This window comes from Astatotilapia calliptera, chromosome 16 (genome assembly GCF_900246225.1).
Source record: "Astatotilapia calliptera chromosome 16, fAstCal1.2, whole genome shotgun sequence".
NCBI lineage: Eukaryota > Metazoa > Chordata > Actinopteri > Cichliformes > Cichlidae > Astatotilapia > Astatotilapia calliptera.
This window is the reverse complement of record NC_039317.1, coordinates 34844927-34871054: the sequence shown is the minus strand read 5'-3', so window position 1 is coordinate 34871054 and position 26128 is coordinate 34844927. Positions and strand designations below refer to the sequence as shown.

At 44.3% G+C, this 26128-nt stretch overlaps 1 protein-coding gene across 1 annotated transcript; it reads right to left on the bottom strand.

Moving 5' to 3' along the window:
• Positions 1-1098: 1098 nt before the first annotated feature.
• On the bottom strand, positions 1099-24767 carry LOC113007711 (interferon alpha/beta receptor 1a-like). The gene is made up of 8 exons (XM_026144570.1): positions 24500-24767; positions 17784-17922; positions 8212-8396; positions 6478-6632; positions 2844-2994; positions 1956-2760; positions 1328-1398; positions 1099-1207 (listed from the first exon to the last, which is right to left on the bottom strand). The coding sequence occupies exons 1-6, from the start codon at positions 24558-24560 to the stop codon at positions 2474-2476; spliced, it is 978 nt and encodes a 325-aa protein (XP_026000355.1). The 5' UTR covers positions 24561-24767; the 3' UTR covers positions 1099-1207; positions 1328-1398; positions 1956-2473.
• Positions 24768-26128: the final 1361 nt, after the last annotated feature.

Sequence of the window (26128 nt, the reverse complement as noted above, 5' to 3'; positions counted from 1 at the left end):
CCTGTGCTGCTGAAGTTCTGCATTTCTGTGTTTTCAGCGAGGATGTGGTTAAAAGTGTTTGTTTTTTTGTCAGTAGCCTGTAAAAAAACATGTGATGTGACAAAACAAAACATCATCGAGATGCACAAAATAAATAAAGGAGGGTTCAAATGATTCATAAATGCAGCTGAAGTGTGCGTCCACGCAGTGACTGATGGGAAAACAAGTTCAACTGGAGCGCCTCCTGCTGGCCTCAACAGCCCGTGTACAGGTAGCACTGGGGCCTCAGGGTGGCGCTACAGGGCTTTGAAATGAGGCCTGGCTGAGGAGTCGTCTTTGTATTCGAGCCATATGAACAGCTGAGCCCCCTCCTCATTACATATTATATCAGCGGTCCCCAACCCCCGGGCCTCGGACCGGTACCAGGCCGCGAGAGTTGAGGCTCAGGTGTGAAATGTCTGGTTTTCAGGGTTTTTATTGGTTTTCAGCGTTATTTTGTTATCGTTTTTATCGTTTACTCGGTTTTCCTGGGGCTTTTCACGTGTGTTATGAATAAATCTTCTTTTTTTCTGTACCGGTACTAGTTTTATTTGGTTGTATTTATCCGCGACACCTTAAAGGCCGGTCCATGAAAATATTGTCGGGCATAAACCGGTCCGTGGCGTAAAAAAGGTTGGAGACCGCTGTATTATATAATGCTTGATATTCTGCTGTGTCAGCTGTTGTTGGATGATCAGACTGTGGTTTGTTGTAGTTTCATGGAACTCTGCTGAGCGTAAAGATTAGATTAGATGAAAGTTTATTAATCCCTCAGGTGGGTGGAAATGTAGTTTCCAGCAGCACAGCACCGACAGAAGTTGCATGTTACAGATGCAATAAAGGGGAATGAGAGTAAGGATTTAAGCATAAATATACCATATATACATATAACACATATATAAATGCAGAATATATAATATGGATAAATGGGAATACCAGTGGATTCCACATTTGAGTGAGTCGCAGTGAAAAGGCACTACAGCTCAGTTGTTCCCGCCCTGTATCCCCTCGCTTTCCCCTCCAGAGAGGAGTTCAACAGTTTGATGATGTGGGACAAAGGAGTTTTTCAACCACCAACTGGTCAAACATCCTCAGGAGCTTCCTGCAGATGTTAAAAGACCTCAGCCTCTGTTGGAGGTTGAAGACTCATAGCGGCTCTCCAAGTTCAGCAGCACACGCCTTTAGCATCCTAGGACACACCACGCGAAAAATAAAAACTCATATTCTGTTGAGTGAATACTATTAGTCAACATTTTAAACATGATTAGCAAGTAATGATACTAAGACTTATGTGTTTCTTTTGTTTTACCATTTCAATCATGCTGCGGTCAGCGTCAGCATCTAACACGGAGCAAACAGCGCAGTAGTCCTCAGCGTTCCCTGAAACACATTCATAGTTAGGTTTTAATCAAACATTATTTATTGAATAATTAAAAAATAACACTTTATGGAAAATTAGGCTCCTGAATTTTTTAGACTTTGAGAAGGGTCTTATCTGAAAGTGTTTGAAGAGCACTATTTAAATTGGAAGTGCGCACTCTAACGTGATAAGGACTTTACTGAACTTACCTCCATTTTCAAGTAGGGTGCACTGTTAAAAAAAACCTGTAATATTCCGGCAGCCGGGGCGCCAAAATACAACCGTAAAATAACAGAAAATAACTCCCGCATAAAAATACGGTTCGTGATGTTATTTTACCTTTGACATGTAAAATCAGTCTACTTATGTAAATTTAATGATATTTTAGAACGACAGTACAAAACTGTAAAATATACAATCAGAATACTTTACTCAGTGTGAACGCACTGTGTTTTCCCTCTAACAGCCTCCACATGTTCTCACTCTACTTTCCCCTCATGAATGAATTTATGCTGCACTACTTTGAATGTTCGGGGAAATCAAACGCATTTCACTCGCAGTACTCGAGCTGACTTACCTTTGTTTGAATGACGGCGTATTGACAACGTGGAGTCTAATAATTGCCAAATCTTGTACCCGATCCTTGGTGGATGTGCGCCTCCAGAGATTTATAATGGCAAAATTGGTTCGCCCTGTACGCGGTGACTCCACAGACAAGGAACGAGAATAGATCAGGCTAAGCTAAGTCAATAGCGGTTCAGGGTTTCAGCTGTGTTTCATACGGGTCCACACTTCCAATGCAATCTTCCTCCATAACGTCCTTTTTCTTTTGAGCTGCTTTGAAGTATGGTTCATAGCAATCTTCCTTCCAACACAGTGTGTTTGTTTTGATTCGCTACCTGCTAAAACGGTGGCGTGCTCCCACAATGCATTGCAGCGTGACCTGGGCCAGCTTCACCTGTTCTTGCTCGTCTTCATCACTTCACTGCTGCAGAGTTCACAGCTCTAAAACCTCACAGTCAGAGGCCGATTCTCAGAGTCTTTAAAGTGCATCCCACCTCCTCCTGCTCCTCCTAGCCCCCATCCTGTGAGGTATCAGGTTGTGCTGCACCCTCCTTCCTCCTCAGTCCTGTGGTCTGCTACGATGCTGACCTGGTCACAGTGCTCAGAGGGCAGCGAGACTGGGTAGATGAAGGGGTTGAAAGGCAGCAGAGACGGAGGGGGCAGGACACACACCTCTTCAAAGTGTGGCGGCAGCACGACTTCTGGGCACAGGAACTTGGAGATTTGTTTCCAGTAGACCACCAGAGTCACCACCAGAGTCACCACCGTGGCCATGACCACAAACGTCACCACGGCCGCCACCCACGGAGCTGCATCCACTGTAAGAAAACCACACAGCAGCAGGTGAGCCCATCAGCGACACCTTGAGCGATTGTGACGGCTGTGTGACGGCGGTGCCTACCGTCACCGGTGCGCTCACAGACGACGTCGCTGTACTCGCCCGGTCTGGGGTTCCTGTTATAGATGATCTGGACTTGGACGCAGTATTCGCTCATCGGGTCCAGGTCACTAAGAACCACTCGGTCCTGCCTCGTTTCAAGGATCTTTTTTACCTGTAGGAGGCAGCAGAGAGGAGGTCAGAGGTCTTCAGTATCTGTTTTTATTCTTTGACCCAATACAGATCAAAAGTTTAAAACCAGTTTAAAATGAGCAAAAATCATATTTTGCATGCTGGAGCTTAACAAGGTTCCAAGTAGAGCTTCAACATGCAACAAGAAGAAATGTGACACAAAACAACGCTTAAACTGAAACAGGCTGTTTTACAGCTCATCAAAAGTTTAGGACCACACCTCAAAAAAGGTAAACCCAAATATGAAGTCAGTAATGAGGAGCTCCACTCTTATTGTTGATCACTTCAAAGACTCGTTGCAGCATGCTTGATGCCAGCGTTTCCATGAGGTGAGTGGGAACATTTCTCCAAGTGGTGAAGATGGCCGCATGAAGGACATCTACTGTCTGGAACTGTTCTTCATTTTTGTAAACTTCTCTTGCCATCCATCCCCAAAGGTTTTCAGTTGGATTTAGATCAGGGAAACACGCAGAATGGTCCAGAAGAGTGATGTTTTTCTCCTGGAAGAAGTCCTTTGTCCTGCATTGTGTACTGAAACGTTATCCTACTGAAAAACCCAGTGGTTACCACACAGAAGAGGGCTCTCAGCAATGAGGGATGTTCTCTGCAACATCTGCACACAGCCATCGGCCGTTTATCTCCTGAAGCTCCGTTGTTCCACTAAAGCAGGGGTGTCCAAACTTTTTTCACTGAGGGCCACATACATAAAAATATAGGAGGGGCGGGGCCACTTACTAGAAATTAGGAATATAACCTTAACTTTAGTGTATTAAAGTTAGAAAAATCACTTAGAAGTGGTCGAATATGTTATATTGTTGAATATAATTAAAGACAAAACTGCCTTCATCACAGCTTTCCATAAATGGATCTTTATTGATTTATTCAGAAAAAGCTTTGGTAGCTCGTTCTCACAACAGCCTCGGATTTATTCTTAGAAGATTTACAGCACAGAGAAAAAACAAAGATGTGACGGGTACATTTCAAGCTTGTTATTTAAGTTATTAGGCTCAGCAACACAGCTGTTAACATCTGTTTGAAACCTTTATCAACATTAACAGACTGAACTGGGCTTAATAACAGGAGTGCATCATTTTAGTAAATTATTCTGGTGATGTCACTTGATCAAGGAGCAGATCTGCGTCAGATGAGATCAGCTGACTGCATGTGCGTGCGCCGTGCACAGCGGTGTGCTCTGTGTGTTAACAAGAAAAACGCACATAAGAAAGTGGTGCTCAAAAGCAGGGTAGTGACAGAAAGATGCGCATTATTGATATTTGAAGCATGTGCACATTAACACACGGGTACTGTGGGATATATTTTTAAAGCGCTCGTGCTCTCGTCCACTCCCCGCAAAAAAAATTAGATTAGCAGCTGTGCGGCGTCTGTGGCGTCGGTGCTCTCATCGCCTGCGATGGAGTCAAAATCAAAAGCACAGCTTTATCAGACAGGTGCAGTTTAATGTTGGCTGACGAGTCTTCAGTGCGTCGCACGACTGGATTTCTGGACACGCTGACGTTGTTGAAGTTCTGCACTTTTTCCACATTATTTCAGTGACTTTAACGAGGCCGTGTTTTATGAGGTCTCCATCTGAAAAAGGCTCGCCATGTCTCGCGATGAGTTGGGCGACTTCATAGCTGGCTATCGGAGCCTTTTCCTGGACCTTTTGAGCACGAAATAAACATAGTTGCTGACCCTGCAGGAGAGCTAATGTCTGCTCTGGCTCAGCACCAGTGTCGGCTGCACAGGCCTGATGTTTGGTTTCATAATGACGTCGTACATTATCTTCTTTCATAACTGCCACAGTCTCAGTGCAGATCAAACAGACACTTCTCCTTGAATTCTTTGAAGAATTCACTCTCCCACCATGTCTGAAATTTTCTGCACTCACTTTCTACTTTTCGCTTCTTTGGTTCTGCCATGTTTAATAACTTGGGGTAAATTTCTTCTGTGATTGTCCTTTTTGGTGGAGCAACTGCCTTGATCAACAGCAGCTCCCCCTGGTGTTAAAAATAAGAAGTGCAATACACTCAGGCAAAAGTTGAAGTGCGGCCATATTCTATTCTATTTATAAAATTACTTGCGGGCCAATTAAAAGTGGATCGCAGGCCGCAGTTGGCCTGCGGGCCAGAGTTTGGACACCCCTGCACTAAAGGGAAAAGACCCCAGAGCATTATGGTGCCCCCTCCACTGTGGGGCGTAGAAAACATCTCAGGTGGGATCTACTTGTCATGGCAGTAATGTTGGAAACCATCAAGGTTACATTTGTTCTCATCAGAGAATAAAACTTTCTTCCACTTTTCAACGTCCCATGTTTGGTCCAAACGGTCAGTTCTGTTGTGTCCAAGGCGACGAGGCCTTTGAAGACGTGTTTTGTTTTTGAAGCCCTTCAGTCTCAGATGTCGTCTGGTGGTTATGGGGCTGCAGTCGCCACCAGTAACAGCCTTAATTTGGGTCGAGGATCGTCCAGTGTGTTGATGGACAGCCAAGTGGATCCTGCAGCTCAGTGCTGGAGACGTTTCTTTGGGTCTTCCACTTGACTTTTTTGTTCCATAACCCTCAGGATCATTTAAGAATTTATTTAAGATTTAAGAAATTCCAAATGACTTTCTTACTGCGTCCCACCTCAGCAGCGATGGCGTGCTGCGAGAGACTCTGCCTATGCATTTCAACAACCCGACCACGTTCAACAAGGGAAAGTCTTTTTGCCTTTGCCATCAGAACATCATGGCAGTGACCACCTGACAGAAAATGAAATGAATCCACATTTTTGCACAGATTTGGCTTTTTAAAGGCATGTGGTCCTAAACTGGTGTAAAACAGCCTGTTTCAGTTCAAGTGTTGTTTTGTGTCACATTTCTTCTTGTTGCATGCTGAAGCTCTACTTGGAACCTTGTTAAGATACCCCTCACACTTTAAGTGCGTAGCTCTAACTACGGTGGCTGCTGTAGGACAAACATGCTTCTATGAGAGATCAAACACATGAAATTTGGACTGTACATCATAACGGTTGTGGCCGTATTCCTGCTACTGTTTGGACCGCGTCCACCTCCAAGCCTGTGGAAGGCTGTCAGTGCTGTTTACCTCAGCTGTCTCTGGCCACGAATGTAAAACATGATGTCTTTCCCAGCCATTGTATTCAAATATGGTGGGTAAACAGCTTCTACAAACCACAAAGCCGCTCCTGCCTATTTTTAACAGATTAATGATAAGTTTAAGAAAATTGTTCAAAGATGTAATTACACATGTAGTTATTACTGAGTGAATCTTCAGTGTTTAGTTTTTATGCTTTTTTATTGTTATCTTTGATTTGTTTTAATGTTGAGTTTTCATTTCACTGCTAACGTGGTTGAAATCATGAGTGAACTGCAGCTGCCTGGCTCTCAGTCCCGGCCCATAACATCACTAACTTCCTGTGTTTGACTGTTTCTACACGTTCAAGGTCCAAACTACAAACCGGCGTTCCCACCTCTTCCTTCGAGCTGCTCTTCCAGTAGGTGATGTTATAGGTGGCCGAGGTGTACGTCTCCCTCAGTTCTGAATGCTTGAACACTGGGTCTTTAATGCTGACTTCCAAAGATGTCCCAGTGACATGAAGAGTTACATCAGGTGGACCGATGAAGGCTGAGGGGGACAGATGTGGAGAGACGTTTTTATTGGACAAAATCAAAGCTGCAGCTTCTCTAACAGTCCACTCCATCTGCTACAGCTCTGTTATGCCAGTGTGCTTGGAGCTGGGGAGGTTCCCACCATGACGGCAGACGGTTTCACTGAGGACACAGACAGAAACACAGAAACCAGGATTTCACTCTGACTGGACTGAAGTCAGCGACGGCGAGAGCTCTGACGAGCGAGACGCTGAAAAGCTCGCTCACGGTTTCATTTCTGATCGTCTTCAGCTCAGCGAGGCTCTTCAGACGTCCCCTGCTGAAGCAGTCATTGCATAACTGCAGACTCCCCACACAGCTGCTGCCACAGTCTGAACCGGAGCTGAAGGGGACCATCCTGATCTCAGGAAGCTTCTCTGAGAGCCACCAATCCTCAACATGCCGTCAGGCGTACGTTGTATTGGTCTACCTGCAGAGAGCTCTGCTGCACGGTTTGCATATTTGCAGATGTGAGGAAGAACAAACTGACGGCTCAGGTAAGCAAATACCTGCAGTAATGATTCAGACACAGGCGGTTCAGATAAGAGGTGAGCTCAGGTCCCAGGATGTGTAATGAACACTACTGATGGTGAGATGAAGCCTCGTGATGAACTGAAGCTTCCATCCAACTGGTCGACTCATGGTTCGAAGCATTGCGATGATTCATTTGCTCTACTGCGCCATCAAGTGGACAATTCAAGTGAAACAGGCTCTGTGATTATAATGATGTGATGTGTAAACCTCTAAATGGAATAAATAAATTGTTTTCATGGTTATTTATCCCGAATATTGTCTCAGGATGTCTGATACAAAAGAGAAAGTGGAAACTATGAGGACAGAGTTTTGGTATGATTGTGTAACTGTGTAATCATGCTTATGTACATCTGGACAATGACACAAACTAGTGTGTGGCGCTTCACTTTTTAATGAACTGAAAGACAGAAATCAGATTATAGGATCTGTAGTGTTGTTTACTTATATTATGGTGCTTATCATGATATTTATTACTGTGTGCATACTTTATCAGGAGAGATGAGATTAAAAAAAATCTCTTGCTGGTTCCATCGAAGAAGAAATGCTCAAGTAGCTATGTAGCACGTACGTAATCCAATTCCACAACACAGTGATGGTGGAAATCAGCTGTGTTTTGCTGCCCATTTTATTTCGAATCTGGCGCAAACCGGCGAGCCAGTTCCTGAATCAGTCACGTGGTACGGACTGCCCGCGAGGCCTCGAACGTCACTGCATACGTAATCAAAGCAAGCCTCGATACACGCTTACCAAAACTCCCCCGACATTACCGACACGCAGGACACATCACTAGTGAACACCTGCACAGACTTTCTGTGACTGCTTGGCTGACTCTGGTTCATTTACTGCAGCGATGAGAGCCTCACACATGGACGCACGATTCACAGTCACATATTTGAAGCTGGAGATCTTTATCTCTGCTGAGCGCAGCTCTCGGCTGTTGCACCGATACAGTGCGAAGGCTGTGAGCTCACACGCTGCTGCAGCATGTGCACGTCACACTTCCTGGAAAGCCGAGTACTTACCCTCCTCATAGGGGCAGAACGTCTTCTGCGCCCACTCCGAGTGCCGCCCGTCCACGGTGGCTCGCACCCGGAGCATGAAGTCGCCGATGAATAACAGCTTGAAGCGTGTGAGGTCACATGACCGGTGTGACGTCTGGTTGCACGCCGTGATCCAGTTTGGAGTCTTCCTCTTCAGCTGGTGCTTCCTGAGGAGACATGAACATGAAAACACATTAAACCCTTCTGCTCTTTCTTTGTGTTCTGTCTTCGCTCGCTCCTCCCCGAATACTCGGCGGGTCTGGAGGGAGAGCTTTCATTCAAATAAAATCAAATTACAACAGCAACACACCAGCCGTGTTTCAGTAAACGTGTCTGTTTCATAGGTCGGGGCTGGGAGGTTAACGCCTGTGGAAGCAGGATGATGGGGACGAGGGAGGAAGACTATGAAGAGGAAGGCTGCTCCACGGCTCTCTGAGGCATGGAGCACACTCTGACTTACACTTAAACTCGTATTAAAATACCAGCGAGGAGTTAAAAGGTCTTTATGTGATCACATGATGGCAGGCCAGGTGGTTAATAAACGTCTCAAATGAATTCCAGTGAAACCAGAGAGGAGAAACACGAGCCGGGACACGAGCTGTAATAATAATAATACATTTTATTTAAAAGCGCCTTTCAAGACACACAAGAATACAATAAAATGACAAAATGAAGAGTGACTACCCCATAGACAAAAAGAGAAGAAGAAACAAAACACAAAGACAAAAACAGAAGGGAAGACTGACAGCGCACTTTGTTAGTGTAAGCAGCACAGTAGAAAGGTATGGAAAAGAAACAAGCAAAAACAAACAAATAAAAATAGTAGCAAACACACCCCAGAAAAAAAGAAAGGAAGAAAAAAGGAGAAAAAGTCAGTCCCCCAAATATTGTTCTTTTAATATGTTGGCATTACTAAATTTGGCTCAATGCTTACATACATGTGTAAAAAGCAAATGTAGGAGCTGTGATAACTGTGTCTGATAGAATGAAGAGTAGACTGATATATGAAATATTCCTTTATTGGGTGAGAAAATCAGACCATGTCATAACTGCTGTAAGTCACACAGAATAGATATCAGAGCCTTAAACAGGCTGTTAAGCTGACTCGATGTTTCCTCAGAGCTGACGTTTTTCAGCCCTGCAGGTGGAGATCTGCTGAACTTTTGAAGGACCAGAAACACGGGAAAATTCATTGCAAGCATCAAACGTACTCGAAGCGAGTGTAGCGTGGACATGTTGATGGTGTATATGAGTTAAATGCAGTGCAGTGACAGCGAGCTGAGTGGGGGGGTCTGTGTGCCAAACGTGTTACTGATGCGAATCCAAAGCAGAACAACTTCAAGGTGAAACTGTTGCTCAACAAAGGGTGTCGGCTCACCGCCCTGAGTAACGACGTGCCAGCCTTCACCACCGCAAGCACACAACTACAGGAACGGTGTCTGTGCGATCTGTGCCTGAGGAGGGGAGGGGAAGTGTCCTTCAGCCTGCAGAGACACGCCACTGACACAGGCCCACAACTGTTTAAGGCTCTGACACAACTGTTTAACTCCTCTCTGGAGGGGAGAGGGAGGGGAAACGGGAGGACAAAGGAGGGGGGAACAACTAAGCTGTAGTGCCTCTTCACCTCACTGTACAATACCTTGTGCAATACTTTTGTAAATAGTCAACAGTGCAATAGACTCAATACTTGAAATGTGCAATTCACTTGTATTTTTATTTTTTATTCCTATTTATTCTATTTATCCCCTTCGTATATTTTATTTATATTGTCTCTGTATTTATATATATATATATATATATATATATATATATATATATATATATATATATATATGTGTGTGTGTGTGTGTGTGTATATATATATATATAAAACAATTCTGTAACTGTAACTTCGGTCGTTGCTGTGCTTTTTGGAAGTCGAATTTCCCAGAGGAACCCACCCGAGGGATTAATAAAGTTCTATCTTATCTTATCTTATACTTTTATTCCACAATCAGAGAGAAAGAAACAGAGAGAGAGTGCAGGACAGACAGACAGGTGACAGTCTCAGGTGTACACACTGCTACACAACAGCACAGAGAAGCAGGATTTAGTGTTTGTGTTATTACAGTGTAAACAAGAAGAGTTCCAGATGGTGCAGTGGACACATGTGTGACTGCTGTGATTAAAGCATCTTTCTTTCAGCTTAACGAGTGAACCGTCAGCTCGTTCAAACACACGTTAAAGTCCGTTTGGCTCGACACCACCGAACAGAGGCAGCAATGTAACACAGCTCACATTAACAGTGCAGTGAATCCTGCTTGTGCCGTGATGTTCAGGACTGCAAACCGAGCAGCATCACTGACTTTCAGCTTGTTGTGTTTGTGGATATATGACTGACTTTAATTATCCATAAATCATCAGATTCTCTGTAAGATTAAGGTCGACTATCGAACGGCGTATAAAGTAAAGGCTTTAAAACAAAGTTAGTACAAACGTCACTAATGTCACATAACTTTGCCGACATGTGGCCAACAGCAATGTTTTAATGTTCTTCGTTATTAAACAACATAAATAAGTGACATAATATTCAGTACTTACTTTTAAAAGTTTACTCTTCGGCCGCTCCGCTTCAGCCGTCTGCCACTTTTTTCCGAAAAAAATATCCACACCCACCACCACGCTATGAATTGTGGGATAGATTGGGTCACGAAGGCTACACTGGACCCAGCCTTCAAATCTGGGGAAATGAAGGGCGCATTTGTCAACCGCATTTTGAGGACTCTTCGAATTGGGACACCCTTCGTCGCGTCGCTGTGACACAATCGGTCTACAAATGCCCACTCCGAAGCATGCGGTCCCTGAATTGGACACAGCTAAAGTGTCATAAGAAAGTGCGTTGCTAGGAGTGATTGGAGGCAGATTTCATTTCAAAAGACTACCAAGCAGAAGCCTTGATAAAAGCGTGGTTTTGTACAAACTGTGCAAAAAGGAGTTTGGATACCACCGAAGCACTTCCACCTTATGGTACCATCTAAATGCAAAACCTGTTGCAGCGGGCACAGAAACTGTGGGAGCTGTTAGCGCTACCAGTCGAGTACCAACAAAAGGTGTCGGCAGCCCAAACTTGATGAGATGACTGGCTTCAGGACCAAAACTAGTAAGTCAACATTGGACAAACTTACACAATGGATTGCTCTGGGCTGTAGACCACTATCAGTGGGAGAAGATAGGGGGTTAGAACATGTGCTACAGTTAGCGTCAGGTGGTCCAACTTTCCAACTGCCTGAAAGACTATTTCAAGTAAAATTCAACAGCTTTATGACACTGAAAAGCAAGATTACAGACAGCACCTGCTAATATGGAGGAACTACACCAGGAGCAAACAAGTCTGGGGCAACAGAAAGAGCCACTCACAGAGGATGTTTCCACACGGTGGAGTTCAACACTGGATGTGGTTTCTCTCTACTAAAGAATCAAGAGGCTGTTTTTGCTGCTGTAGACAAACAAAAGCACGAGCTGGTCATTTTAACTCCATCAGAGCTGGTAAACCTCCAAAAGCTGGCAGCTGTACTTGAGCCATGCAGGTAAAGAAAACTATTCAACTTATTGTTACGGTTTCTTCAAAAAGGTCTATAGTTGACAGTTACTGTGGAGATGAATAATGCCCGCTGCAGTGCTGGTCCAGTCGAGCAGGGACCCACCCACAGCTGTCTGTTCAAAGCGTTTGTTGTCATGTGTGCAAAGAAAAGCATTTTCTTTCTCTGCTGTCCACACACAGATGCTGGTTAATGTGTACAAATAGATAAAATACAAATAGCATGGGTAAATGACCTGATGTGCAAAAATTATTATTACTGCTAAAATAGGTCAGCTGTTCAGGAGTCTGATAGCAGTGGAGAAGGAGTTGTTGAGTCGAGATGTTCTGGATTTCACACTTGTGAACTTTCGTCTCGAGGGCAGAAGAGTGAACAGTCTGGGGGTGTGTGGGGTCTTTGAGGATGGAGGCAGCTCTGGACTCTGCGATGGTAGATGCTTATGGTAAATAACACACCACTGGCAAAAAACAGTGAAAGGATCCCAGACGACAAGTTTTTAGTTCAACATACAAGTGACGACCTTTGACCTTCATCGGGTTTTATTTAATTGTGTCAGAGAAAACATCATGTTCTCTTCATGCAGCTGAGTACAGTCAGTGTTTAACTTTATCAATAAACAGCTGCAGCTTTCACTGACAGCACATGTGGTGCTTTAACCTTGTTGTCATTAGTTTTGCAGTCAACATGTGAACATGATGGATGATCTGTCTGCTGTCACTGGGTGGTGTTGAGGTCTGAATCTGAGGACGGCTCCTGCAATCACAAAGAGAACAGAACCGCCACAAACTGAAATATAAGGTTTATCCCTCGGATCTGAAATACAGCTGAGCCTCTCTGTCCTCACACACTCAGGATCTGAAGCTCTTCTCTTACATTTATTCAGTTCTACAGTTCTGCTGACAGAGAGCTGTTTATTAAAATAAGCCTTATATACTAACAGATTTTCCAATATAATGTTCACCTTTGAGTTGTCGGTGCTGTATAAATGGAGATCTGCAAAGATGAGATGATGGAGCAGGTTTGAGTCCTGGTTCAGTCTGCTGCTGCATCCTGGTCACAACACACGGAGGTGTTATCAGCAGTGTGTGACCTGCTGCCTGAGAACTGAGAAACAAACATTAATGCTTTCAATTATTTCTCCTCAAGGATTTAAGCTGTACAGAATACTGCACGTGACTGTGAACATACCTCACTAACAATAATTCAGACTGTTTTTTTAACCTGAATATTTTAAACAAAAGTCATAAGTGGAAAAATTAAACATACATTTTAACTTAAGCTGTCAAGTGGCCGTAGTTGGTATCAGCACATAAATATTGGGCTTTGGTACAGTTATATGATTAATTAATAATTAATGGGGGTTACTGAAGTGCAAGCTTTTTTTTATAAGTTGGTCTTCCTGTCCTTACAGATGTGACAGGAGACAGAAAACATGCTGCTGTTTGCACATATTTAATAATCAGCTCTGCACAGGAGCTGAAGCAGAGTCCTGTTGCTCTTACAGTCTAAAAGTACAGTAACAGTAGTTAGTTAGTAACTGAGCGGCCCGGGGCGTTTCTCTTCATTTCCTTAGTCAGGGTAAATTCATTCACCTGCTCGGATTAGCTAAACGCACTTTAAAAAACGAGTTTCTGCTAGCTAGCTAGCTAAGGACGTTAGTTACGGATTAGCTTACAAACACATTTAACTTACCTCTGTTCTGTCGGGTAGTCCAGTTTACTGAAGAACACGTCAGGCTGTCTGTTTGAAACAGTCGGGACGCTGGAGCTCCTCTCGGCATCCACGCTCTATCTGCTACTCCCAAACAGAGAGACGCAAGTTTATCCGTGACTGCGAGTCAGAAGTGTTGTGATGATTTTTAACAGCATTATAAGTTTAATTAGAATCAAACTTAATAGAAAGGAGACCAACTGAACACAAATCAGTGCGATGAGAACTACTGATAATGTAAGAAAGAATTTTTGGAAAAAATTATCTGAGGAGAACTGTTTTATATCAGCCTGACCCCAGTCCCATCCGCTAACATGGAGGAGGCGGGGTTTAGGACCTATACTCCAGCCAGACACCAGGGGGCGATAGAGACTTTGAAGCCGATCAAAGTTCACCCAGGCCCGAGTCCATGAAAGCGAGCCCGATACCATGGCTCACCATGGCAACGGCGGGATAAGGAGCAGAGCCTCCATTTGGAGGAAGGCTACGTTTAATGTTAAGAGCAGCAGAGTTACCACAGCGGCCCGTCGCCATGGTGAATCCCGGTGCCACAGCTCCATTGATGATGTCATTCTTTACTCAGGGCTGGTTTCCCTCTCAGCAGCGCTCTGTGTTACCATGGTAACTGACTTTAAAGCTGGCTCACAGTTAGTTTCTCTCAGCTCAAACCTGTTTGAACCTGAATCTTCTTTAAGATGGCGCCGGTGAGGTCGGCTGCCGTCACGACTGCTCCGACCACTTTTTCTTTGTCTTTGTTTTTTAAGTTAGTTTTCAGCGTTTCTAAATCGGCAAAATCATCACCATTGGGTACATTAGGTATGACAGTGACACTCTTGTTTCTATTGGTTTACAATGTACTCACAATTCGAAGTTTTTAACTCCGGATCCGAGCTGGCCGAGTGAGATCTCGAGGGAGAACAAAGGGAAGCGGCGGCGGCCTAGAGGGAAGCGAGCCGGCGTCAGGAACAGGCTGAGAGCTCGTGCACACCGCACACCTCTGCCTAGCATCCTGCTCGCCAACGTCCAGTCACTGGAGAACAAGCTTGACGACCTCAGGGCCAGGATAAAGTTCCAGAGAGACATTCGGGACTGCAATCTCCTCTGCTTCACCGAGACATGGCTGAACCCAGCGGTGCCGGACCACGCCATCCAGCCGGCCGAGTTCTTCTCGGTTCACCGCATGGACAGGACACGGGACTCGGGGAAGTCAAGGGGAGGCGGCGTGTGTTTAATGGTGAACAACAACTGGTGCAACAGTGCGAACGTTGTTCCTCTCACACGCTCCTGCACACCAAATCTGGAACTACTGTCCATCATGCGTCGTCCTTTTTATCTACCTCGGGAATTTACATCGGTCATTGTAAGTGCCGTTTATATTCCACCACAAGCGGACACGGTCACCGCCTTATGCGAGCTGCATGAGGCACTCACACAGCACCAGACACAACACCGGGACGCTGCGCTTATTGTGACGGGGGACTTTAATAGCGCCAACCTCAAACGCGCAGCGCCGAACTTTTATCAACACATCACCTGCCCCACCAGGGGTGAAAGGACACTGGACCACTGCTACACTACGGTCAAGGACGGCTACAAGGCACAATCCCGCCCCCCGTTTGGCAAATCTGATCACGCCGCCATCTTCCTCATGCCAAAATACAAACAAAGGCTGAAACAGGAAGTTCCGGTTCAGAGGAAGGTCGCGCGCTGGACGGATCAATCGGTGGCCGCGTTAAAGGACGCACTCGATGACGCAGACTGGGGCATGTTCAGAAACAGCTCCGATGATGATGTCAACGTGTTTACGGAAGCGGTTGTGGGATTCATCGGGAAACTAGCGGATGATACCGTGGAGACAAAGACTATCACAACGTTTCCCAACCAGAAGCCGTGGGTGGATAAAACCATCCGCGACGCTCTGAGATCCCGCACTGCTGCCTACAACACGGGACTCATGACGGGGGACATGGACCCGTACAAAGCCGCGTCATATAACGTGCGGAGGGCGGTGAAAGAGGCGAAGCAGCGCTACGGGAGGAAACTAGAGTCACAACTCCAACAGAGGGACTCTAGGAGCCTGTGGCGGGGACTAAGGACAATAACGGACTATAAAGCACCAACAACCGGTATGACGAACGCGGCCGTGACTCTGGCAGACGAGCTGAACACTTTCTATGCTCGCTTCGAGGCTGCAGCTAAGGTCTCCAACAATGCTAGTGCTAGCGGCGCTAACGGCTGCAGACAGGAAGATACTGCCAGCACCGGAAACGTGCTCGTCATCTCCGAGCATGAAGTAAGGAGAGCCTTCAAGAGAGTGAACACCAGGAAAGCAGCAGGACCAGACGGCATCCCAGGTCGTATCCTCAGAGACTGCGCATACCAGCTAGCTCCTGTGTTCACTGAGATATTCAACATCTCTTTATCTCAGTCGGTGATCCCCACATGCTTCAAAGAGTCCATCATTGTTCCTGTCCCGAAGAAACCCCACCCTGCTTCTCTCAATGACTATCGCCCTGTAGCCCTCACCTCAGTAGTGATGAAGTGCTTTGAACGCCTGGTCAGAGACTTCATCATTTCTTCACTACCAGACACACTGGACCCACTACAGTTCGCTTACCGTCCAAATCGTTCCACAGACGATGCCATCTCTCATCTCCTCCACACATCACTCACTCACTTGGACACTAGAAGGGGGAATTATGTTAAAATGCTCTTCATAGACTACAGCTCTGCATTTAACACCATAATTCCCTCCACACTCACCACCAAGCTGGAGCATCTGGGACTCAGCTCATCTATGTGTCAGTGGATCTCCAACTTCCTAACTGGCAGACCACAGGCAGTAAGGATGGGCGGACATGTCTCAGCCTCCACCACTCTCAGCACTGGAGCCCCCCAGGGGTGTGTTCTGAGCCCCCTGCTGTACTCTTTGTACACATATGACTGTGTGGCCACTACCAGCTCCACCGCCATCATCAAGTTTGCTGACGACACCGTCGTGGTGGGCCTGATCTCTGATAACAACGAGATGGCCTACCTGAAGGAGATTAGGAATCTGGAGAACTGGTGCCAGAGGAACAACCTCCTTCTAAACGTCAGTAAGACAAAGGAGCTGATAGTGGACTTCAGCACTAAGCAGGAGAGGAACTACCAGACCCCCGTCATCAACGAGTGCCCAGTGGAGAGAGTGGACAGCTTCAAATACCTCGGAGTTCACATCACGCAGGACCTGTCATGGTCCTGTCACATCAACACCGTGGTGAAAAAGGCCCGACAGCGTCTCTACCACCTCAGACGCTTGAGAGACTTCCAACTGCCCTCCAAGGTGCTCAGGAACTTTTACTCGTGCACCATAGAGAGCATCCTGGCGGGAAACATCTTAACCTGGTTCGGGAACAGCACCATGCAGGACAGACGAGCTCTACAGAGGGTTGTGCGGTCAGCTGAGCGCACCATCCGCTCCGAGCTCCCTGACCTGCACTCAATCTACAGCAGGCGGTGCTGGACCAAGGCCAGGAAGATGGTGAAGGACCTCAGCCATCCCAACAACAGACTGTTCTCTCTGCTGAGGTCAGGAAAGCGATTCCGCTCCCTGAAGACCAACACAGAGAGACTGAGGAGGAGCTTCTTCCCGCAGGCGATACGGTCTCTCAATCACACCACCACACAGTACTGACCCACATATACAGTTCTTACACACACACTGGACTTTCTGGACTTTGGTTTTGCACAACACTGGTCACTATATTCTTCATTTCCAGTTAATACTTGTACAGCTGCTGTTATTGTGTATATATTTATTTATATTTAGATTTCTTCATACATTCTTATATAGTTCTATATTGTGTATTGTGTATTTTGTTGTACAGTTATTTTATTTTCAACTTTAATTTATATATTTATCTTTATCTTATTCTTCCCAGTTAAATTTACCCTTCATTCTAATTTGTGTTGTACAGTTATTTCATTTTTAACCTTAATTTATATTTTATTCCTTCCTAGTTAAATTTACCCTTTTTAATTTTTCATATTTATTTCCTATCTTATTCATAGCCTTTTCCTTTTTTGTTTTCTTTAGGTCACGAGCAGTTGTCCAAGCATTTCACTACATATCGTACTGTGTATGACTGTGTATGTGACAAATAGAATTTGAATTTGAATTTGATTTGAATTTGAATCAAGAAAACATGTTTCAGGTGGACCACGCCCCCTGTGTCCACCGTCTGACAGGTAAATAAGCCCCGCCCTCGTGATTCTCAGACTTACGGCACATATTGCGTGGTGAAGGTGACGGCGTGGGTCCCTGCAGCGCCCGGCGGCCAGTCCCAGCTCAGCGTGTAGTTGGTGTTCAAGGTCTTCGTGATGACGTTCTGAGGAGGCGGCACCTCGGATCCATCGGCTCCACCTGCAGGACAAAAACAGAGTGACACACATTCATCTTCTGTTTGTATAGAGATTGACAGACCACGTGATTTTCGCGCATTGCATGCCGGTAACTCGTGGCAAAACAATCCAAGTACTGCTGCAAATGCAAGCATTTGCAGCACCGCAAAACGTTCATTCTTCGGTTCCAATAAATTCTTGCTTTTTCTTTGTCCCCTAAAAAAGTTCTGTACAAAACGAAGGAGAACAATGCCGGTCCGTACAAAGACAGACTTGATGAAAAGTCAAAGAAAAGATACGAGGAAAAAAATCAAACCAGTGAAAGTGTTAGATCCTTACGAGCACACAGAGGGACAAAAGACGTTAGCGTGCTGCCCAACTTTCACCACGCTCAGATTTATAATCATACGGTTCTTGGAGTGAGCGCATACACTCATGAAGTTTAGTAACTTCAGGTCACTGCAACAAGCCCAGGTACAGTTTACCGACGGATGGGTGCAGGACCTTGAAATGCACCGTGTAGAACGAAGGACCATCGTACGAACAAAGGTAAGTTTACCAGTCTCACAAATCGTCGTCATAAATACACGTTCGTTAACCGTTTATTAATATAACCTTTGAGCTCAACGGTAATTAATTAGTAGTGGAAATAATTTCTGGTAGCATCACAGAAATGTAGCAGTGACAATAATACTGTATGCTGTAATCGTACTGGGCAATTAGTGATACAAAACAACTGTTTTATCCTGTGAATAAAAGTATATGTTTTTGTCAATGTACCATAATAACAGAAGCGAAACGCAATACTGTGTCAGGACAATTCACTATTTATGCACAATAAACAAAGGAGCATAGCGCGACAATTTCTGTTCAGCGCCAGACTTGCTTGTAACCTATATCACCAATTATGTTAAGAAAAATGACGTATTAACTACTACAAAACTCTGACCTTTGTGGGAATGCTTGGAGCAGACTAACCTGTGAGCTGGAGGGTTCTGGGACGTTATATTTGGTGTTTGAATGGCTGCAATCCAGGCCACCCGTCGCGTCTTTGTTACTTCGGAAACATGGCTCGAACAATTTCTCTTCAACGACGTAATCCGATAAAAACGATCTCTTTACCCGTCGGCTTCCCGTGGCTGTCATGTGACCGGCTATTGCAGTTAATAATACAACAGCTTCTTGACATTTTTGTGTTTCTTTTTATCGCTGTGTGACTGAGTTCAATTGAAAGCCTGCGTGCGCTAGTACCTCTTGCCACAAGTTCCCAGAATTCTTTGCGGTTTTACCCCTGAGTGACGTCACATTTTCAATCTCTATTATAAGAGCCATCCAACCCCAGCTGTTAGAGGGCGGGGTCCAAATAAAAAGAGATATCAGACAGGACCGATCAATGAGGATTCCTCAGGCCTGATGCTAATTATTGGTAATCAATCAATCAGTAATCAAATCAGGCTGATGTTTCAGGACTGATTCCTGTGAGGCCGCGCTGACGACACACTGAGCTGAAAAGATTTCTGTTTCTGTCTTTGAGAAAGTAAACATGTGTGTGCAAGGCTCTAGACATGTGACCTACTTCCTCAAAGGTGCGACTGAAAAAAAATCGTAGGTCACAAGACCGCGACCAGCTGAAAGAAGAGAAAGTCTCTGTGTGGTCAACAACAGACACACGTTGTGCTCATATCGTGGTCTGAATCAATCAGAGATATTCACTCTGTTTGCCAGGTGTGCCTGCTGCTTGTTGCACAGGGAGGAGAGGGGTGGGGCAGGGAGGAGAGGGGTGGGACAGGGAGGAGAGGGCGGGGCAGCGGGGGATTGGCTGGAGTGGGGTTAACAGTTTGCATACTATGCGTTCTATATCGCTCTCTCTCGCACTCTGAGAAAGTCAACATGTGTGTGCGAAGAGAAAAACAGAAATCTTTCCAGCTCAGTGTCGTCAGCGCGACCTCACAGGAAGTAGTCCCGAGACATCGGCCTTTCAGGCAGCAGCAAACAGGTCGTCAGAGGACGCCGACATGAGGTTTAACATTGCCTACGATATTCCCAAAGAAGATGTTCCGTTCAAAGTTCAAATGGCTTGAAAATAAACCCCACCTCCAGTAATGATGTCACATGCACCCAGGTTACAGGTGTCATCGCAGACACATGGGGAAAAGGACAAGTTACAGAAGTAAACGTTAGTCTATAGCCCTGCTGTGTGTGTGTGTGTGTGTGTGTGTGTGTGTGTGTCTGAGGGTTTGTAACACGTGCACACGCAGCAGATCAGCTGCCGCCATCTTGCCTCTAGTCTCGGTCTTCAGGTGTCCACAGGTGGTCATTGTGACCTCAGTCTGGGACATGAACCCCGTGTTTGATTCCCTCCCCAATTATCCATCCCTAGGTCCTATAACTAACTGAGGCTTTTATTTTGAAAAATAGCCATCAACTTGTCACATGACCCTTATGTTGTTCCTTCGTCCTCAGCTGCTGTAAATCAGGTCCACGTGGCTGTGATCAGAATAGAGCTGTGCGATATGACCAAAATCTCACATCCCGATATCAGAATTCTATCGTCCTGACAACGATATAAATCACAAAAATGTAACAATTTCTGTAAATTCTGTGAATCTCGGGCAGCTCGACTTGCGTGAAGTGTTTCCAGCTGCGCGTCCTTTACCCGGAGTCGAGTGTTTTAACGATGCATGAAACGATACATTTTTTTCTTTGTGAGTATTTATCACACGGCGTGCTGCGGGGAAAAGCCTGTTCTGATGTTTGAGTCTAAGGTTGATTTTTTAGCACCTGGCGGCTCTTTTTTACTTCTCATCGTGAATAATCTGCTCTTTCACGTGATTCAGTTTATTTTGAAAAGTCTCAACAGGATCTTGAGCTTTATTGTGAAAGGTTTATGTGGAACATAAACAAGCGGACACGCGATGCTGTTACTGTCGTTGTTGCTAACGACAACGCATAAAAACAGGCGCTTGTCCGTCCGTAGTGTGGTGATATTACATATAAGAGAAAGAGAACTTTAATAAATGAATATAGCCACTACAGTGACATCAGAACCATGAACAAATATTGCTGTAAACAGTTTATTTTGCGACACCACGAAACAAACGATAGCGTAAAATGAAACGATCGACGTTTTTATATCGCCATCCGATATTGATTGATTGATTGAATCTTTATTTTGAACATGTTGAAAAAGTATAAAAAAAATAGAATTAAAAGAGACAAATGAACAAAGCAAACAAAAGGAAAACGAGCAACCACAACTCCAAATAACGTCCATGTTCAAAAAGGAGCAGGAAGAAGCACAAGCTTATTTAATCCCACCCCTTTTCCACTATCTAGTATCAATAGACTACAGAAATACCTCCTTGTAATTACATTATATGTTATGTGTAATTTTTTTTTTTTTTTTTTTAATATATACACATATATGTTTCTATCTATCCATACCTACGTATATACACACATACGCACATATACACATTTTCAATAACCCCATTAACACCTGAAGGATACACAACCTACAATTTTATATATATTTAATATATATCTATATATATCTATATATCTATATATATATATATATATATATATATATATATATATATATCTATATATATATATATATATATATATATATATATATATGGTGATTTTTATATAGAGATCCTCCAGCTTCAAACTGTATCACCCTATATATATCTATATATATATCTATATCTATCTATCTATCTATCTATCTATCTATATATATATATATATATATATATATATATATATATATCTATATCTATCTATAGATATCTATCTATATATATATATATATCTATAGATATATATATATAGATATATATATATAGATATATATATCGATATATATATATATATATATATATATATATATAGATATATATATCGATATATATATATATAGAGATATATATATATATATATATATCTATCTATATATATAATATATAGATATATATGGTTATATCAAACAGCCCTAGATCAGAATAACAATAATCGTATCAGCCACGAAAACAAGCGTCTGCACATCGAGTAAAAACACCAGCACAGCGTCTGCCGAGGAACAGGAAGTGCTGCGACTAACCTGACCGCACTGGGAGTGAGAGTGATTATTTACCCAGCAGCCCCAGGGACAAAAATAAAGCACAGGTGTTTCTGAGCAGAATAAAAATATGAGCGAGAAAGCATTCGTGAGAGTGAAGGAGGAACTGTGGATAAAGACCGAGCTTCCTATGGGCTCAAAATGTGGTCATAAATATTTTGTACTTGTAAATCAGTTTCGTATGTGTAAAAAAGATTTGTGTGTGGACTTAGCCAAAAAAACCCTGCACGTTACAAATACGAATTTTTACCCTATTTTTCTTCCTTTCATCTGATTTGTGATTGACATGACATTGACCAATGTAACTATCCAATCAGAGAACAGATGGGTTTGGCTGTCGGAGGGACACTTTTTTGAACTGCAGGTCCTTGAAGGGTGATACAGTTTGAAGCTGGAGGATCTCTATATAAAAATCCGATAGCAGCTAGGTCCCCTAACTTTCAGCAGCTGTTGAAAGGATAAAGTTGTGGTATATCAGTGGTTAGAAACACCATCATTACTTTAGGATTAGTTTAACACAACGTCAGGGCTGACCCGGGACCATTGCTGTGAGTCACAGTGCGCAGCATAAAGGTCCTTTCACATCGGACGCAGGATGTGCTGCTAATGCTAACTGCTAACTAAAAGCCAAGGATCCAGAATTTGTTGCTGGCTGCTGGGCTCTGTGTGCAGCAGCTCTACCTGTAGTAGATGCACCTGCTCCTTGTCTTTTCTATCTCTGACTTTATGTGAACTACAAGAGTTTGGTTTTTTTGCTGGTTCTTCAAATGTTCAATAAAAACATGTATGCTAATTCATAACGAAGAAAGCTTTGTGATGAAGACTGTCATTTCCAAAACACTGCCCCCCCTCACCCCGCGGTCCGCAGCTCTGTTGAAGTCCCTGTATTAAACACGTAGTCCTGTGACACAAAAATCACCAAACTCAGACAACCAGACTGTTTTCCTTCGTGGTGATGAAGGAAAACGCTGGGTTGGCATGTAAAAGGGCATTTATTCCCTTCAAAGACCTGCAATTCAAAAAAGCGCCCCTCGACAGCCAAACCCATCTGTTCTCTGATTGGATTGTTACATTTGTGATTGACATGACATTGACCAATCAGATGAAAGGAAGAAAAATAGGGTCAAAAATCCGTACTTGTAACTTGCAGGGGGTTTTTTTCTAAGTCCACACACAAATTTTTTTTACAAGTACAAAATATTTATGACCACATTTTGAGCCCATATTCATGTTTCAACGCGCTGCCGCTGTGAAATCACTGACTGTGTGGGACAGAACTGACTGATTTGATTTTCTCACCACTTTTACTCTTTTATATACAGCAGAGCTATTTGTACGCAGCAGAAGGAATCTAAAGGAAGCATCACACAGCTGCTCACAGCTGCTTTAACAAACACAGGCCGAGTCTTCAGACCGGGACTCCTGCAGTGGCTTTAAAGCTGACTCGATGTTTCCTCAGAGCTGACGTTTTTCAGCCCTGCAGGTGGAGATCTGCTGAACTTTTGAAGGACCAGAAACACGGGAAAATTCATTGCAAGCATCAAACGTACTCGAAGCGAGTGTAGCGTGGACATGTTGATGGTGTATATGAGTTAAATGCAGTGCAGTGACAGCGAGCTGAGTGGGGGGGTCTGTGTGCCAAACGTGTTACTGATGCGAATCCAAAGCAGAACAACTTCAAGGTGAAACTGTTGCTCAACAAAGGGTGTCGGCTCACCGCCCTGAGTAACGACGTGCCAGCCTTCACCACCGCAAGCACACAACTACAGGAAACGGTGTCTGTGCGATCTGTGCCTGAGGAGGGGAGGGGAAGTGTCCTTCAGCCTGCAGAGACACGCCACTGACACAGGCGTGGCCTCAGACTCACAGTGAAACTCAAGTCATGAATCAGAGAGAAACACACCGAGGCAAAGTGAAATGAAAGTGAATCCACACAACAATCAGCAGCTCACACAGCACCAGAGTCTGCACACAAATACTAGAGACACACTGACGGGGAGAGCTGTGCGTTACAGCAGCAGCCACCTGAAACAGATCAGTACTAAACCCATGTGACCACTGGGAACCTGTCATGACAGTCATGAGTCCTGCAGGTTCATCCAGGCTGACCGACTCTAAATGACTCCCTGTAAAACTATTATGGCCACCGTTAAACCATAAAGCACCACCAAGCCTCACACTGGCCGACTGTCAACCAGTTATCGACCAGTTATCGACCAGTTATCGACCAGTCACCCTACACTGCACGAGCCGACCCTCACACACCAGTAGAAGCTGTGATCACTAAAGGGAAACACACCAAATGAAGACTTTGTTGACATGATGTACTCACACGTGTACGCGCGCGCACAGCTGCGGGCTGAGACGAAGCTCCTTTAATCTCAAATATATTTGATTTGATTTATATGAAGTAAAGCAGCAGCACGGACCGAGGCTAGGATGCTACGCAAACGCAACCAGGTGTGGGACTTACCGCAGAAGAAGAAGAGGAAGCCGTGAAGGAGAGCCACTCTGTGGCGGGGGGCGGCGGACATCGCGCTGTTGAGAGGACCCACGGACCGAGAAACTTCCACACCGGCAGACACGGGACGTCTGTAATTCGTGGAGCTCTGTTCCTGCGTTGTTTTCAAAATAAAAGCACGGGCGGGGCCTCCACCACTCGTTACCGTTCCCCTCGCACGTTTTATTTCTCCGGTTTCAGCGTTTTTGCTTCACAACTACAGCGGGCAGTTTACTTTGTGCACTAACATGGACTCCAGTCAACCAGCGCCACCTCTGGCCGAGTGCCAGATCAACCTGTGACACACATCTGCAGCACGTTTGAATTCGTTTCATGCACATTTGTACCTTTCAATTGTGTCTGTCTGTGCGTCATGGGAATAAACCTTTGAAAAGAATGAAATGATATCATGTATTTATTATCAGCCCACATTTGTACAAAATGCCAAATTATATACACAAAGTCATAAGAATCACCACCCTTCTTCATCATGATATCAATACTTTTGCCCATAAGAAAAATGTCGTGAACAAATATATGACACACTAATATTTCACCAGTGTTGTAACATCACATCCTGCTATTATTCCTGCGTCTTTTAGGATCTTACAAAGCTTCAAACGACGCGTCGACTATTAAATCAGTCGTCGACCATTTTGATAGTCGACTAATCGTGACTAGTCGACTAATCGTGACTAGTCGACTAATCGTGACTAGTCGTGGCAGCCCTAGTATGCACGCTGTCCTCAACAGCCATACTGAAACTGTCACAGTTCCAACGTCAGTAGGAAACACAGCCAGATAAACTTTTCAGGACAAACGAGACACAAAAGGAATTTTACTGGAAAGCAAAGATTGTTTCAGGACCTACAAGTTTAAAAGATTAAACCAGCAGCTCCAGGGAAGGTGACACAGATGCCTGTGAGAAGAACACCACTAAACCACTTCATACTGGGAGCTGAGGGATCAGGAGCTCATACCCAGGAAAATATGATTTTAACCCCATCCTGCAACAACACAAGTAACAGTGAAGAAAAGAAAACTTTGCATTTTCATCTCATGTTCCAATTACAACTTAGATGTGACAAAATAGGTTTTAAGATCAGGTGTAGAGGTCAGTTTGTTTTATAAATGATTTAGATCATTTCATTACAGATCATGAAACTAAAATAGACTTTGTTTAAGAGAGTGAAGAAGAAACACCCAGTGCATCATGGGAATCCCCGGCAGCCTACGTCTATTGCAGCATAACTAAGGGAGGATTCAGGGTCACCTGGTCCAGCCCTAACTATATGCTTTAGCAAAGAGGAAAGTTTGAAGCCTGATCTTGAAAGTAGAGATAGTGTCTGTCTCCTGGATCCAAACTGGTTCCACAGAAGAGGAGCCTGAGAACTGAAGGCTCTGCCTCACGTCTCAAAATAAAGTTTTTCTGGTTCTGAGTAAAACCCTGAAACTTCCTGTGCTGCTGAAGTTCTGCATTTCTGTGTTTTCAGCGAGGATGTGGTTAAAAGTGTTTGTTTTTTTGTCAGTAGCCTGTAAAAAAACATGTGATGTGACAGCTGACCTTTAGTCTGAGAGCCGGACCAAAAGAACAGCCCAGCA